The sequence below is a fragment of the Cygnus olor genome, chromosome 2, assembly GCF_009769625.2.
Source record: "Cygnus olor isolate bCygOlo1 chromosome 2, bCygOlo1.pri.v2, whole genome shotgun sequence".
In the NCBI taxonomy this organism is placed as follows: domain Eukaryota; kingdom Metazoa; phylum Chordata; class Aves; order Anseriformes; family Anatidae; genus Cygnus; species Cygnus olor.
The window spans coordinates 106,093,666-106,110,160 of NC_049170.1; the positions used below are offsets into that span (position 1 = coordinate 106,093,666).

At 37.2% G+C, this 16,495-nt stretch overlaps 1 protein-coding gene across 1 annotated transcript in view; it reads left to right on the forward strand.

The window, feature by feature from the left end:
* Positions 1-16,495, forward strand: part of PIEZO2 (piezo type mechanosensitive ion channel component 2) — a 315,845-nt gene that overhangs the window by 198,507 nt on the left and 100,843 nt on the right. Inside the window, 1 exon segment of the mRNA XM_040549988.1 lies at positions 12,159-12,321. Within this exon segment, the coding sequence (XP_040405922.1) occupies positions 12,159-12,321 (163 nt within the window).

A 16,495-nucleotide genomic window follows, 5' to 3' on the forward strand; every position in this document is an offset into this window, starting at 1 on the left:
CACACTCACACTCAGGTTTGAATACAGGTTCCCCGCCTGTCACAGGGAATGTTCCCTGCCTGTCCACTTGTCCCTGTGTGGACATGCAAGTAATGCCTGTGAAGAAGTGACCCTGTAATTTTTCTTTCTTTGAAAGAGCACAGGTCTGCCTACTATGATCACTAATCAAATGCCTGGAAAAAAAAAAAAAAAGAAAGGACAGAAAAATCACAAATATAAGAACTCCCCTCCTACCAGATTCAGGTTGTTACTGCTTTGTGGCATTAGCAGGCATGGATTATAAATAGCAAACTTCTCTTGGCATCATAAGCCTGTCTTTCTGTTTTCCTGAGATCTGTCTGCCAGCCTTTATTTTCATGCTATGGCATGCCCTGGAATTATGATGATGGATATTTAGCACTTATGGAGCTCTTTGTGTTTTCAGCTCAATTTATAAACGTTGCAAAGGAATCATTCCACATTCCTCGAGGTAGTACAAAAAGCTAGTCCTGACTAATCTCCATCAAGCACACACAGGGAGTCAGTCCTTGTCTGCACAAGAGGCGGTCTACAACAGCTACACTGAGCACTCAGAGTGGATGCAATTCATCTCTTGCTTATGTCATTTAGCTGAAGGTGGTAACTTAAAAACTGACCAATGAGGTACAGTTTACAACTGATTTAAAAATGGCTGTGTTGCACAGTTTTGGTTGCGCAATTAGTTAATTAGGGATTTCCCATGCCTTATTGTTTATTTTCCCTTGCCTTGCCTTGCCTTGCCTTGCCTTGTCTTGCCTTCCCTTCCCTTCCCTTCCGTTCCCTCTTTCCTTTCCAAAATAAGTGGGAATCACAATTATATTTCTGCCTTAGCATATTATAAAACAAAACTTCTTTGCTCATATTTTCTACTGCAGAATCTCTTAATATGGGTCTCAATCAATTGCTTTTTTTTTTTCCAATATGTTTCACTGCCAACTGAGTAAGTGGAAAATCTCTTTATCCTCTTCATGCATCACTGAACCTAGCAGACTGTCCCAATGTGACTGAAAAGTATCATCCTTCCCTTTCAGAGGTGGAAAAATTCCTGAACAGAAAAGTTAGATGAATTGCATAACCCCCCAGATAGTCAGAGCTTGGACTCAAACTCAAAGTTGTGGCTCCCGTCTCTGTCCTTAGGTTCCTAGATCACAGACCAAACTACCCCAAAGTTAAATGAGTGTGGAGCTACATTTTGAAACATTTTCTGTTCTTCTGCATCCATTATTCTAAGAGCTGACAGTAAATCTCTTAAACTGGCAGGTGGTTGTGTGGTTGGCTGTTGTACCAGGTCACTTGCATGCTCTGGCCAGGTGGCCCCCACCCTGCTAAATGCTGGTGCTCACTAGGGCTATTTGAGCATGGTCTGCTTTTCCTAAATGATTCCTGCTGAAAGCATTATGCTCAAAGGTCTCGCTGCATAAATGCATCCTTCTTCCAGCATCTGAACTTAGGACAAGAAGGTTGTCTGTGGGCTGCACTACCTGTTTGAGTTTTGGGAGCAGGCTGTCCTCCCTTCAGATGCCCTGCTCTGCCTGGGTTAGACTTTCTGAGGTGGGACTGTTGTCTCCTGTCCCTTCAGCAGCTCTGCCAACTGACTTTGAGAAACCAATAACCTTAGTTACTAATTTGCATGGACGGATGTTGTTAAGCTGTGCCTCTGCTGTGTGCTGAGGTGTCCAGGCTCAGCCTTTGGCAAAGGGAAACCTTCGTGGCCATGGCCTCTGTGGCAACCTTAGTGCTTCCTGAATTGCCTCCTGTTTGTAGCTGGAATGCTTTGAAAATACCTCCACAAGCAAGTTTGTGGTAGGGAATGAAACATGGGATATCTGAATACCTTGGGCCCTATGAGATGTGGGGGCTCCCTGTGGGAAGCTGCAGTCTGGCCCTGCTGTGGCCTTCCTGGGCAGGGGCTGGTGGCCCCAGGGCTGCTTTCAAAGCAGTGACACTGCAGCTGCTGGTGAAGAGGGTCATGCTGATGGAGAGGACTCTTGCTTTAGGGGCCCTAAAGCAACGTCTTCTGCAGCATTATCCCCATTTCACCTTCTTGCCATCCCACCTGGTGGTCCTCCCTCTGATGGCAACTCAGCTGTCAGGTTGGGATTAAAGAACTGGGGAAAGATACTGGAGACGCTGCTTCAGGTATTTCCTCAGCAGATGTTCACCTCAGGAAGTCCCAGCAGATGTCCCCAAAGGCTACAGCAACGTCACTGGTTTTCTAGTTACTGATGTACTGAAAAGGTCAAGATCAAGATCAACACTCACCAGAAAATCAGAGCACTGCTGAGCTCTACCATGGCTAATGAAACAGTTTGGGGATCCAGAGAGGAAAACCACTGATAAGATTAATATTTTTCATGCCAGACTTTTGAAGATAGGCTTTGTCTAAGTAACAAGGCATTAATAGACCCACATCTACTATTAGAGATAACAGTGGGGAGTTATTGCCTCTAAGGCAATGAAAGCATACTATGAGCTTTTGGAATAGAGGTCACTACAAAGCTCAATTATTAGATGAAATGTGGTATATTTCACAAATCCTTATGTTCAGACTTAAATTCCTCTTAGGGCAGCTGCTTTATTTCAGATATATGAAGTATTTGAAAGTCTGAAGTTCAGTCATTTTTAATGGATGTCCAGTCCTTAACAGCTTCCAGTCACATAGTCTCAGAGAAAATTCCATTATCTGGTTACTTTAAAAAGCAGGTTTTGTAGCAGATACGATTTAACATCCTGTTTTAAAGTTGTTAATTCACTTGAGAGCAAAGTGATTTTATTGTGGCTGCTTATATGGTCCTTTTTTTCTCTCAGAATAAAGATTTGTGTTGCATTTGGAGTTTTTGCAAGCTTTTATATAATTCACAACCCTTAAAGCTATCCTTTCTCCTCTGCAGCTTCCTGGATTAATGGCTCATAATTTTTCTCTGTCCTCATTATATGCATGATATTAGCACACAAGTTTTAAATTACTTTTTTTTTTCTTTTTTTTTTTTTTTTATGAGGTTTCTCATGCAATAGCTGTGTGTTTGAAATTAGTTTTCCTTTAAAAGAAAAGTCACCGATGTTCAGAAGAGGGTGGGAGATATACCAGGGCTGGTTTTGTCATTGCCAGAAAAGCTTTGATCCAATAGAAGCTATGGAAACCAAGACTTGGTAGAAAATAAATGCATAGACATCTGCTAAAGAGTTATAGAAATATGATGACATTAAAACAAAAGTTAGAATGATCTACTACCCACCAAGCCTATATTCACTGTATTATAGCGTTGTGATAGCAACACTTTGAAGGAAAACACTTCCAGTCTTCGTTTATGTTTTCAGATATTTCCAAAAATTTATTAACTGTTAAGCTGAAATTTATCATAATTCTTCTCAACCCAAACAATCAGATTTTTTTTTGTTATTGTTAAGATGGCACAGTTCCATTTAGACAGTTCTGAATTATCCAAGTCTGAATCAAAGCAGCGTCTAGGTCTTTTAAGCACTAAAAATACTTGCAATGCTTTTTAAAGCTTGTATTACTCAGAAGTGGATAAATTTAATAACTTTCACCCAGCTGTGTACTGAAATCTATGTCTGCGGTATCTCCCTACACAGTTGCCCTACTAAGCTGAGGAGAAGGTGTGGAAGATCAGCTCCATCTCTGTAGATTCTATGTATAACACAATTTGGAAAGATAAATGCCAGTTTTCCTGTTCATTCTTTTTTTCCATTAAAAAAAAAAAAAAGTGAGGCCAAAAACCTCTCATTCATCTTAACCCTAATTCTTTGGGATTCTTAATGTACTTCATCCAACTTTCCCAACTCTTTCCTCCCTGTATTTTGCTATTTCTATAAAAGTGTTGTATCAGTGATCATGAGCCCCAGCGTGGTCTGAATTCCTGGCATGTAGCCTAGAGAGTAACCATCTTCTGGAAGGCAAGGATGGACCTGGAGGTACCACAGGACTGTCTGAGTCCTTTCCAACAGCATTTATTTCTTTCAGCACATAGCCAAATCAGGTACTGGCTGGGGGACAGGGATGGCTCACAGGGTTCTCTTAACAGACCTTATGGGTATAATTTTATTGATCAGAACTTGTGTGTAGCTTTGCCATCCAAACACAGAAAACTCAACAGGACAGCTAGAGTGAACAAGAGTCTGCAGACATTTAGAAAGTCTGTGTTAGAGTGGTGGGTTTATTTTCCTCTTTTTTTTTTTTTTTTCATTTTTCATTATTTTTTTTAATATTTGTTGTTGTTGTTTTGGTGTTTTGTTGCTGTTGTTACAAATTTGATGGGAGTATATATCTCCTTTAAGTCAAAGCTTGAATAAAGGTTCACACTTTGAGCATTGTTTAGGATTTGGAATACAGTCCTTTCTGTATTTTAAATACTCTTCTTCATTAATCCTAACTTGAGGCCTGGCTTGTGAAACATGACGTTTTGCCTTTATCCTTGTATCTTTGTCCTCTTTCCCAGGAAAAGAAGATTTCTACACCACTACCCCCAAAAAGGCTACCTTTTTTCCCCATTTCTAGGAATTTCCTGTGTTCAATCTTTCTTTCTTTTCTTTCTTTTTTCTTTCTTTTTCTTTCTTTCTTTCTTCTTTCTTTTTTCTTTCTTTCTTTCTTCTTTCTTTTTTCTTTCTCTTTTCTTTCTTCTTTCTTTTTCTTTCTTTCTTCTTTTTCTTTCTCTTTCTTTTTCTTTCTTTCTTTTTCTTTCTTCTTCTTTTCTTTCTTTCTTTTTCTTCTTCCCGCCTTCCTTCCCTCCTTCATTCCTTCCCTCCTTCCTTCCTTCCATTTAAATTCAGTTGTTCATTTTTCTCCCCTCCCCTCCCCCTCCCTCCCCCTCCCTCTCTCCTCTCTCTCCTCTCCTCTCCTCCTCTCCTCTCCTCCCTCTCCTCTCCTCTCCTCTCCTCTCTCCTCTCCTCTCCCTCTCTTCTTCCCTTTCCCCTTCTTTTCTCCTTCTTCTTCTCTTCTTCATCTCTCCTTTTCTTCTCTTGGTTGGCCACTTTTAGCACCTCCATTTTAGGGCTCAGTAAATCAAATGGCAATCCATCTTGATAGTCCATTCTCCTTCCCCAGCCCGAGTCAGCACTCCCATTTCCTTCTGTGAGGAGAGTGCAGTAAGTATGCAATAACAGATAGCCAGATGATATAAAGTTTCAGACAGTTCATAAAACCCAACAGAAATTCTACAACAGAAGTTCTACAAAGATGGATTTCCCAAATCCAGACGAGCACGGCAGAAGTCTCTGATGCCATTGCTGTGAATAACCATCCAGTACTGGCTATAGCAAAAATTCCTGTAATCATAAATACTAAATCAGGAAATACAGCTCCTGAAGTGGCTTGGTGCAGACATTTTCTTCAAACTGTAATCTTCATTGCCCTGTTCTGGATTTAATTTCCAGTCTGCTACCATGTCAAATAGAGTTGCAGACTTGCATCATTGTTTTATTTTATTAGTCTATGGTAAATCTTTTCCTGAAACAGGAAGCAAGTCCTGTGAAGTAATCTTTCCTGCTTAAATCAGTCAGTATTTGTAATGTACATCCAGTTTATGGTGGATAAAGAGCAAATGTTAAAATGTTGAACACAATAACAGGAATATTTGGACGAAGAAGGCTTGAAATAGGTGTGAATGTGTCTTGAAAATTATAAACTATCATCTGTAATTTTATAATTTTCAACAAAATTCTGCGTGTTAGTGTTCTTAGCACAATATTAAAAACATACATTTTTTCCATTCCCAAATTCCATCTTCATTTTATATTATAGTACAAGTTAAATCTTATATTGCAGTATGCATAACTCATGGTGCAGTATACGTATGCATAGTAGCAGCTCTGCATGAGAGAGTTTAGAAAAGAATTTCCATTCAGATCTATTCTATTCTTTTCAGGTCTCTGTACCTTTCTGTTCCTCATTGACAAAGCAACTGTGGAGGTGAGATCATAACTTGCTTGTATTCTTAATGTTGTAACTTCCCACTAAAATCAGTGGTGTAGCACTGCTAAAATATTAGATCTTGAATTTCCAAATCAATGCCACCCACCTAAAAAAACAAAACAACAACAACAAAAAAACACCAAACCAACCAACCAACGAAAAACAAACCAGACAACTAAACAAACAGGCAGCCAATCCACTAAAACTATATTACATTTAGCAACCTTAAAGAAATTTTCATGGTTGTCTTTAAAAAGAGCATTACAACACTTTACACTCATGCCTAAATCATCCAGATAGTTTCTACTTTAATGGATATATTTACTTGCTAATTAAAACAAATACACAATTCTCAATAAAAATGCACATTGTAATTGCTTCCTTTGACAAAAGATAGCGGAATCACATTTGGTTCAGGATTTCAGACATCCTGCCTTTGCCTCCTACGGAAGCAGTAGTTTCTGGCATCTAACAGATGATGTCCTATTGCATGCAATAGCTGTCCAGATTTCCTTTCTTCCTTTTTCCCTCCCAGTCAACTGGTTCCACTCTTTTTGGCCCTATCACCTTGAAAAAAGAATGTTTAAGAATGCGAACAAAAAGTTGAGTGTATTAGGAGAACTCTTGGTTTGTTTCTTCCTTATCTCCAGTCTTTTACAGTTTTTTAGGGTATCAGAAAATCCTGTTTCCTTTCCTTAGTTTTCATGAATGGGGAGCATTTAAAGCTTTGTCATGATATTAACATACACAGTTAATTTATTGACATAGCCTCGTGTTTCTGACCAGAATGATTTGTAATAGGTGGTGCTTAGGAAGATGCTTGACAAATCTGAATACAGGTTTATGCTTTTTTATGTTTGCAATGAAGGCAATTAACTGAGAGCAAAATCAACCAATTTCTGTCAACATACATCAAGCCCAGCTAGAATATATGAGAACTAAAAACAAAGCAATGTACAGACTCATGAGCACTTGCAATTACTCCACAGAGGTTCAGCAGGCTCTGGAGAATCCACTGCCCTCTCAGACCCTTCAGAGGAAGCATAATCAACAGGACATGATAAGAGACATTTTCCTGCCACTGTGAATCACTTGTCTTCTTTGATTGAAAGCTTTGAATGATTTTTTATGTGCATTTTGCACATTGTCATGGGTTAGGTTGGGCTCATGAGAAAAGCTGTTGTATGTCTTTTGCTTCCGCTTAGTGAGTCAGAGTAGAGTCTGTAAAACACTGTAAGTTATTACCTTAGAGGCTTTATGAACTTGAATGTTTTTGTTATATTGATGTATTTTGATGCATTTTCATAAGTATTGTATGCAAGGCAGTTGCTTCGGTCACTAAAGTGGCATTATTTACGTAATTTTTGTTCCCAGTCCTTAAAAGAAACAGCTGCCAAACTAGGTCAGAATTTCACTACAGTCTCATCCAAAGGTCTTTCATACCAGTTAAAGAAATCACTAAGATATTACATTCATTTCATTCAAATTATATTTTCTGAATCTCCAAACAGTTGAGGTGAACATTGGTAGCCATGTATTTGGGAGTTCTTTGTCTGCCTCCAAAGCCTGTCACATGGTGGGATTCTGTTCTTCTCCCTCCATCTCCACCTCCATCTTCATCACATCCTCTTACCAATGAGCCATCTTCGGAAAATTCAGAGGAACTTAGTGTCGTTTTTATAGAATTGGCTAGCATGTTGGGAAGACAAAAGAGATGGGAGGTAACAGGTGTAAGTTAGAAGGAAATAAAGAAAGCTTAGTTGTCCTTGATTTTTCTTTGTTTGCTTGTTTTGTTTTGTGTATTAGTGCATAAAGTTTTTGCGCTGACCAGTTCAGAAACTGCAGGTCTAATAGCAATAAAATAGCTTTCAACTATCTCCTAATTGACATTAAACTGTCCAAAGAAGCCTGAATATATTTAGATGAACATGTGAATATGGGCTTCTACTCTGATATCTGGGTGGTGTCCAAGTACAACCCCTAGGCCATGCAAACAGGCGAAAGCTGTGCAGTGTGATGGAGGTGGACTATAGATGTTCCGCTTTGTTGGATGGGGTTGCTGTAAACTGGGAAGCTCAGAGAAGATACAGGAAAATGACTTCTGGTCTGCTGTGTAGTGAAAAGTAGTATGTAAAGTAGTACACAGAATTGTAGGAAGACGTAGCACCTGGAAAACTCATCTAGACAAAACTATTATAGAAACTAAATGCTATAGGAAATAGTATGGCAATAAAAGATTTGGTATCACTTGAAATTGAGATTGGATGCCTTTCTTAACTATAAACTTTAATCCAACCACAAGTTATTTGTTCAATGCAAGAATTATGGTATGCCCTATGTTATGCAGGAAGTCAGAATTATTACTTCCCATCCTGGCCTTGGAAATTACAAGACAAATCCTAGTCTGAAGTCAACTCCTAAAATATCAGTTCATCCAGGATCCAAACTGACAGATAAATTTTTACAAAGAAAAAATGTTCCAGCCCATTTTTACGGATGGCAAAATTCATAGACTGAACAGATCTGTAATTATTCTGTTTGATAATTCTGTATATGAGAAATACATTTAATTTGTTTGGTTAATATAATCATATATGTTCATGCTTTATACCACAACTTACTATTATTGTCAATTATTTTTCTATATTGATGTAATACTAAACTAATGCATGCTGGAGAGTTTTTAGCAATCTGCATAATAGAGTAATAAAATGTGGTACTTTGGCAGCCCCTCAGGTCAACTGTCTGTGAGTATAAAGGATTTTTTTTTTTCTGTTTTCAAATAAAATTGAAATTGCTCTTCTGATTTTTGTTAGATATCAAAAGTTGTTTGATGTTGCCTTTTTTTGTGTGTGTGGTGGTTGTTTTTTGTTTGTTTGTTTGTTGTTTTTTGTATATTTGTTTTGGTTTTTATGGTCATAGCTTACAGCTTTGTCAGAAAGTCACAGGAGATGAAAGTGCACCTGCCAGAAGGGTGATTCACAGATTCAATAGGAAGCTTTGCTGGGAAAACAAGTGAATGGAGTAGGAATTGGATAGATAGATATCACCCTTTCAAGAACTGCTTTTCACTGTGATATTTCAGAGCACACCTCAGTCAGACATTCTAGTTCCTTCTGGCTCTTTATAGTTTCTAAAAATTTCCAAATGATTTCTGCTGTATGTTTTTAAAGAGAATGCATTTTTCAGAATACTGACGAGGACTTTGAAAAACACAATTTTTGCTTCTTTGCAAGAATAGAAAAGTGAATTTATTGCATCTAACAAACCTCCACTTATTCATGAAGTTAAATGCAGACTTTTGAAGGGTAAACAATTTCCAGTAGTAAATGGTCTTCATGTATTTGTTTTATTTGTCTTCTGTATCCAGACATCCTTGTCTTGTTTGAAATCCAGTTTCCCTCACCTAAGACTCATTCTGGGTTTTCTAATGGCATACATATATGTTGGCTAAGACAAAGTCACACTAAGATCAGAGCTGGAGGCAAATATAGCTGATCCTGATTACTACTGAGTATAATGACATCTTTGTGGAATGAAGTATGCAGAACTGAGAAATGCCCTAATATATTTTGCCTACTGTAAATGCTTACAAGTTTTCCAGCAGTTATTCCTGTGTATTTAAAAGCTTTAAATAAGAGAAGGTGACTCTATGTGTTTGATAAATGTTCTGCACCAGCAATTCTCGTTGACGATAATGGTCAAGAATAAATATTGAATGAGTATCAACTTGTAGCCTTACTGAAGGCCTGTAGACAGAATGAACATTCCCAAGACATCAGAGTGTTTTGAATGTGGTTCATGGGAAATGTTGTGTTGAGTACCTTCGTGACTAACAATTCTCAAAAACTCAGAAGACCTCAGAAATAAGTAGCAGTTCTTCTAGGTTCATGATTTATGAGATAAATATACTGTGGATAAGGTCACAGCTAAGAGGGAAGAGATATGTTATAACTTTTTAGTATTTGGTGGATGCAGGACCAGATGGGAGCAGAATTAAGTCCCATAGTAGAAAGTATGGATTATTTGAAGCAAGCAGATGAAACTAAGAGAATTAAGATTTAACTAAAATGTAATAAATTTTCCTAACTGGTGAGATCATGTGGAATGCTTCTTCAGTGGAGATGAAAGGAAAACACATGTTTTTGAGACTTTATAGTACATTATACAGGAGAATGGAATATGTGATAATAAGATCGGGTCTGCCTGGCAGAAGGGTTCAGAAACTGTTTTCCCCTGATTTCTGTAGGAAATACTCAGCACTCATTGGCAATGGAAAGACTTCTCACTTCAGTAAGAATCGAATTGCACTCTGATTCTGAGACATTTATGAAACAGAAGTAGAGTAATTCATACTGTACTTACACAGAAAATATTTAAATGAAACAAAGATGAAGGAATGCATTATGAAATAGAGGTAGAAGATGAAACTAATAGGAGCTCAACATCCCTGATCATTGACAGGGAAAAATTTCAAGTCAGATGGCAGAGAGGAAAGTAGACAAAACAAGATGTTCTCCTATGCTGATAGAAATATGAACAGAATACAGTCCAGCATGTATTTTGGTCAGATGGAGCCAAACTGTAACACTGGCTCTGAATTTGCTTGGATGCTACGGAATTTTGAATCTGGGTCAACTCCAAAAACAGGTCTGTCATCTCCTTTAAGTTACAACATTTTATTTTATATGCAGAATCTTTTTTTTTTTTTTTAATTATTTTTTTCCAACCTTGTATCCACCCAAAAGCTCTGAGAATTACTCAGGTTTATAGCTTTTGTCTCGTGTTGACAATCAGAGTGAGAAGTGAGTTCTGATAAATTGTTTAATAAAATACTATAGAGCACTAGTTCTGGTGGTTAATGGTATTATACCCATGCCACTAATCCACAGTGAATGAACAGGCATAACCTCTTCTTTTTCACTTCACTTTCACTTTATAGCATTGAAAAGGCAGATTTCAGGCAGTAGATCTCTGTTGAATATCATACTAATTGTTTGTATTCATTCACCCTGTTGTGTTGGATTCTAGTAAGTAAAAGAGGTAATCTTTTAGACATATACTATTAATGATTAAAGCCCCTAGCAGAAAACAAGCAAACAAACAAAAAATATTTATTTTTTAATGTATTTGTTTTACTCTTTCAAAATTAGCATAGTTTGGGGTTTTTGTTCTTTCAATAAGTGATTCTCCTTAACCATCTCTTAGATGAAATCTATTTCTTCTAAAAATCAAAAACTCTCATACACATTGTAGAAGAAGCTTGCCAATAAAAGGAACAAAAAAAAAAAAAAAAAAACTGATGTAATGAATACATATATGTGCTATGGTGATGTTATGAACTAGCTCTGGAACTCTGCAAAATATTTTAGATTAAAAAAAAAAAAAGATTAACGATGACTTCCTATTGGTTTTGCTTCAGGTATAAAGCATCTAATATCTTGTCTTAAATTAAAAATGTTGCGTTTTTTTTTTTTTTTAATTCTTAAGTGCTTTATTTTTTTCTGACATAAGTTTCTTACTTGGTGAAATCCCAGTTTTTCAAGAAATAGTCAAATATATCATTAATTCTGCAACTACATTAATACTAATTATGGAATTAATTTTTCATCTTTTTTTTTTTTTTTCTCAATGATATGATCATTTAGAGCAATTGCTTTGCCAAATGTTTTCCATTGTTCACAAAAGCCATTAATTCAGTGGAGCTCTGTATGTCTATAAGTTTTTTTCTATGATTATACAGCAATTATTAATAGTTTTATCTTTTTTCTTTTTTAATTTTCAGTAAGCTGTTCAATGTGCTAAGGAGATGTGCTTTACAACTCTGTCGTGGCAGAGCGTGTGGAATGGCGTTGTATGTCAGTTTACTGAATCACTTTGAAATGCCATGTTACTGTGGTTTGCCAAAAGGCCATGCATCTAGGTTCTCTCTCCCCCTTTTCTGTAGCTCTGAGCCAAAAGGGCTCAGGTCATTTAAAGTTTTTACATTGGACGTGATAGGTGCAATAATATTATACTCCCATGTTTTATGTTGAAAACTAAGTGCAAAAGACCATTCCTTTTCACTAAATATTGTGGAATGAAAATATTCACTGCATTTTAGATAAGATCTAAACAGGACAATCAGTATTATAAGTAAGCAAAAATATTCTTAAGCAATATAAGTTTTGATGTTTAGTCTCTAACTTCATTGTTTTTTTTATATCCACAGGTTGTTTGGTGTCACTTCTCTTACTCAGACAAACTGCTCAAGCACTTGGATGATCATCAGAAATCAAGAGTTGCATTGGTATCACCATGCTAATCCAATCTTACTGCTGGTGATGTACTACACCCTCGCAACTCTAATCCGCCTTTGGCTACAAGAGCCCATTGTAAGTGTGATTTCCTTCTCTCTTTAACGCTAATGACTGTGAGACTGGCCAGTGCACATAATTCCTCACTGAGAAGCAAACATTCAAGAAAATTCAGGGAAAGAGACAAGTGCAAGCTGGTACCTTGAGTTCAGGCTTTTTGATAGGTGTCTTCAAGAGCCTGACTGAAGCTTTTACATGGATATTCTTCTTAAATAATAAATGCAATGGCAGATCATTAATGCTTACTCTGATTTAGAAAGCCAATGTCAATACAGTGCAGTGTAGGCTACCAAATGGAAGGCAAACACCCAGGGCTTGTTGTCTAGCAGGACTGCGGTGGGATACAGGCTGGCACAGGATACCGTTGAGACAAGACAGAGATTTGAAATTTTATCACAGATAGAGAAAAATTTTCTGAAAACTTTTGTTCCTGAATCTGTGACCCTGAATGAAAATCCCCACTTACGTTTAAAAGCAAGAGAAAAAGGAGACAAAAAGTAGATTTTTACCTCTTCCTGTTTCAGGAAAAGAGGGAATATAAACCCAAATGTACCTTAAAAGCTTAGAAACTGGAAGTATGAAGAGGATGATCCTAAGCATTGTTTATTTTAATCCTCTGAGGTTTGACATGAGTTCCAGAGTTTAGGTTTAGCCATGCTGTAAACCACAAAGAAAATACTCATGACTGAACTGTGAATTAGTGGAGTTTGTAGTAACAAGTAAAAATGTTTAAGGTTTAGTCATTTTAAGGGTGTTTCTTCGTATAATGGATAATGTAACAGTTTAATGTGTAAAAAGGCACACAAAATACATCACCTCTGAATTTAGATGTCTGATATTTGGGTTTTACATGTGTTGAGCTTCGTAATTAAAGGTGAATGATGCCAGAACTGTAAGCTTGAGTTATTAAAAAATCGTGCCTTGAGTTTCCAGAAATCTTAAGACTAGCTTTTTTGAAGTCACAAGGTTTTAAAAGATTGTGATCCAGTGCCCTCTGGCATTGGGTTGTTTAATTTTTTATTTTTCTGCAGCTGCAGCAGCTGTGCTTTTTTTTTTTCTTAAATGAAAACTGAGATTTCCAGATAATAATATGATTTTAGCGCTGAAGCTGTAACTAATACTGCATGTCTCACAAACTTCGTAGGAAAACCATGAGAACTATTCACAGAGGAGTAACCACATGTGAAATGCAATTAGTGGGAGCTGTGTGATCTCAGCATCTCTGGGAATTCATTTCCAGAACCCGGGTTCCTTTCATCCAACTTTCACCATCTTAAAGTTTGGTGATAGGTCTAAGTTGATTACTGTGCTTTTTCTGTGGAGAGAAGTGGGCCCATCTGTCTCAAGACAGTATGAATCCTGAAAGTTCCTTTGTGGACCAGAAAGTCCACACCAGAGTGTACTTGCCTGCACTTCTTTCTTTCAGACTACTCGTGTACTAAAATGGATATTCCCATAAGACACTAAAATCAGTCTCTGAGAATTGGAAACAAGTAGAATTAGAGGTGTTTTCCAAGCTATTAGGTTAGAGTGAGTAAATATTAGAACAGATTAATTGAAGAACAGAAGATGTCTCTCAAACCCATGCCTACTTGAAAGGCAATACAAAGTATTGGCACCCCCATGGGAACTTCCTATGTCAACGATGCTTCCCTCTGAAGAGAAATGAATGCTTAAAAAGGAGAGCACTGTAAATAAAATAATACCCATAAATAGATGCTTATTTTTGAGGCAGGTAATATAGTGCTGCAAGTTCATGTCATTAAAAAGACATGCTGGGATTTGCAATATTTACCATTTTTACAAACTTCTCCTTATGCCCTTTTTCGTCTATATACATTTTGTTTTTCCTTAACCGGAGCCATAGATCCAGCATTCATCTTTCTCTTATTAAGTTTCTTCTGGTAGACTCTACTGTCTATTATTTAAATCCAGAAATAATTTTATTTCAGGTTTCATTGAAACAATTTTTGGCTTGTGAATTTCTGGTGCACTTGATTCATTACAGACTAAGGATATAACCTGCCTTTGCAATTCCCAGTGATTTCAAAGTTACTCTGTATTTAGGAACTCACCACTAACTTACCTATAGATGGATAGATGGCAATGACAATATGCTGTGTTATTTAATGTAAGGTAGTTCTCTGAATATTGCTGTTAAAGCACAGTAAAAAGTCTCACCTTTGAAATTTTGTTCAAAAGAATCTTTTGAACAGAACCTGTTTTGAACAAATGATGTGTGCTAAATTATGTGTAGAGGAATATTTATTCTGTCTAAAAAGTTGTACATAAGCTAAATGTAATACTGGAGCAGCAAATCCTGAAAGCAGAATTTAGGACATGTAGACTCTGGCATTTATTCCTTCTGGTGTGAATAGCATCTTGGGGTCCTCCTGCGGATAAAATTCCTGCTGAATTTTAGTAGGCGTGCTCTCTGAGACAGATACTCTTGAGATTGTCTCTGAATCCCACAGCTGGTCAACAATTTTACAAGAACAATGCCCACTTCAAATCTTGAGTTTCAAGCCGAAAGCTTTTTGTGTGTGCACCACAGTCTGTCAAAGTACAGCATGTATGAGATTTCAAACAGAGTATGGTTGGTCTATGTGGGATTCTGTATGGACCTTACTCCTGCAAAACACTTTTGGAGGTCAGTGGAAATTTTGCTTTTCTTCTGCCTGCTCTTTTGGATCCTGATCTGTTCTAAAATTGAGTCTTGTGAAATTCTACCTCTGCAAATTAGAGGAGGCAATCTGCCTCTGGAGATTTCAGTTCATAGTTGTAACTAATAGGACTGAATATATGAATAGAGCCCATTCATACTGTCTGTTGAGTGGTAAAGAATAGTACAGAACTCAACTGAGTTACGGCAATTTAATGTATGGTTTTGCTCTTTAAAAACTTTTTAAGATCATTTGAATAAAGAGGAGTTTGAGAGTTGGTCAGGTAGGGGAAGAACTGGAAGAATTAGTCAAGTCAAAGGACTCCTGCAGGTTGTAATCATATGAATGACTACTGCTGTGTTTTCTTAATTTTTTATCTCTTCTGAGAAAGATAAAACAAAACTGCTCACTGCCCCTTATAGACTCTTAGGCTACAAATGTGTTACTGAAATCACTGTCTGCATCTTAGGTCTTCTGGTACTTTTTGGTCATCCTGGTGTCAAACTAAATGCTGTTGATAAACAGTTCTCTATGGTGTGCAGTTATGTTAAAGTTTTAAATGGCACTGAGAAATATTTTAAGCACAAGATCAGTTTATTTCATGTTACACTTTGGCTAGGAATGCCCTTTTGCAATCAAATATAAATATACAATCATATCTGAAATGTGCTGCCATTGTGACTCAGAAGTAAAACTAAATTAATAACCATTGTTTATCCAAGTCAAGATTTAAAAAATAGGGCCTTAGTGTTAGGATTGGAATGGAGAGTTTCAAAACCAGCTAGGATGTTTGGATGTCCTGTTCCCATGGGTAACTTTGCAGACCTCTGCCCAGCATCCTGATTTATTCTTATTCTAATCAACTTTGCACAAGCAATGAGAACCCTTACCAACAGCTAGTTCCCATAAAGCTTAATTTGAGGCCCTGCCTTTGAGACACAAACTGCAGCTGAAAACTGCTTTTATGCCACAATGTATCTCTTTGTTGACAGTAGACAGGATTTAAGTAAAACAAGTATGAGAGCAGGTGGATAGTCCTGTTGAAAACTAAAGGTTGATTTTGTGACGTTTCATTTGAAACAGAAGTAAAAGTGTCTGCTGAGTAGAAAGTACAAAATAGGCATGAGGAAAGTCCTCAGTCCTTACAAACCATTTGTTCAGGTTGAAATAAAATGTGACAATTAGTTGTCTTGACCAGTTATTTTGTAGTTAATAAGAGGGCAAGTTCAAAATAACACTATTAAAGTTAGTGTGTATGCTATATTTTGGCTGCGGCTCAGCAGAGCTTCTGAACCGTCACTTAAGTCCTATTGAAGTCAATAAGACCTTGCCTTGGGTTCCAGGTTACGCAAGCACTGGTGTGCTTTGCTCAGTAGGGGTGGTTTTTTGAAGCTGAATAGGGGTGATTTTATGCAGCATGACTGTGTGGTTGAGAATTCGGCACAATACATTCAACAACTAATACTGGTGGAGGTTGCAAAGAGCGAAAGTAGAATTTGGTAATTGTTTGAATTTTGTAGTTCAAAATT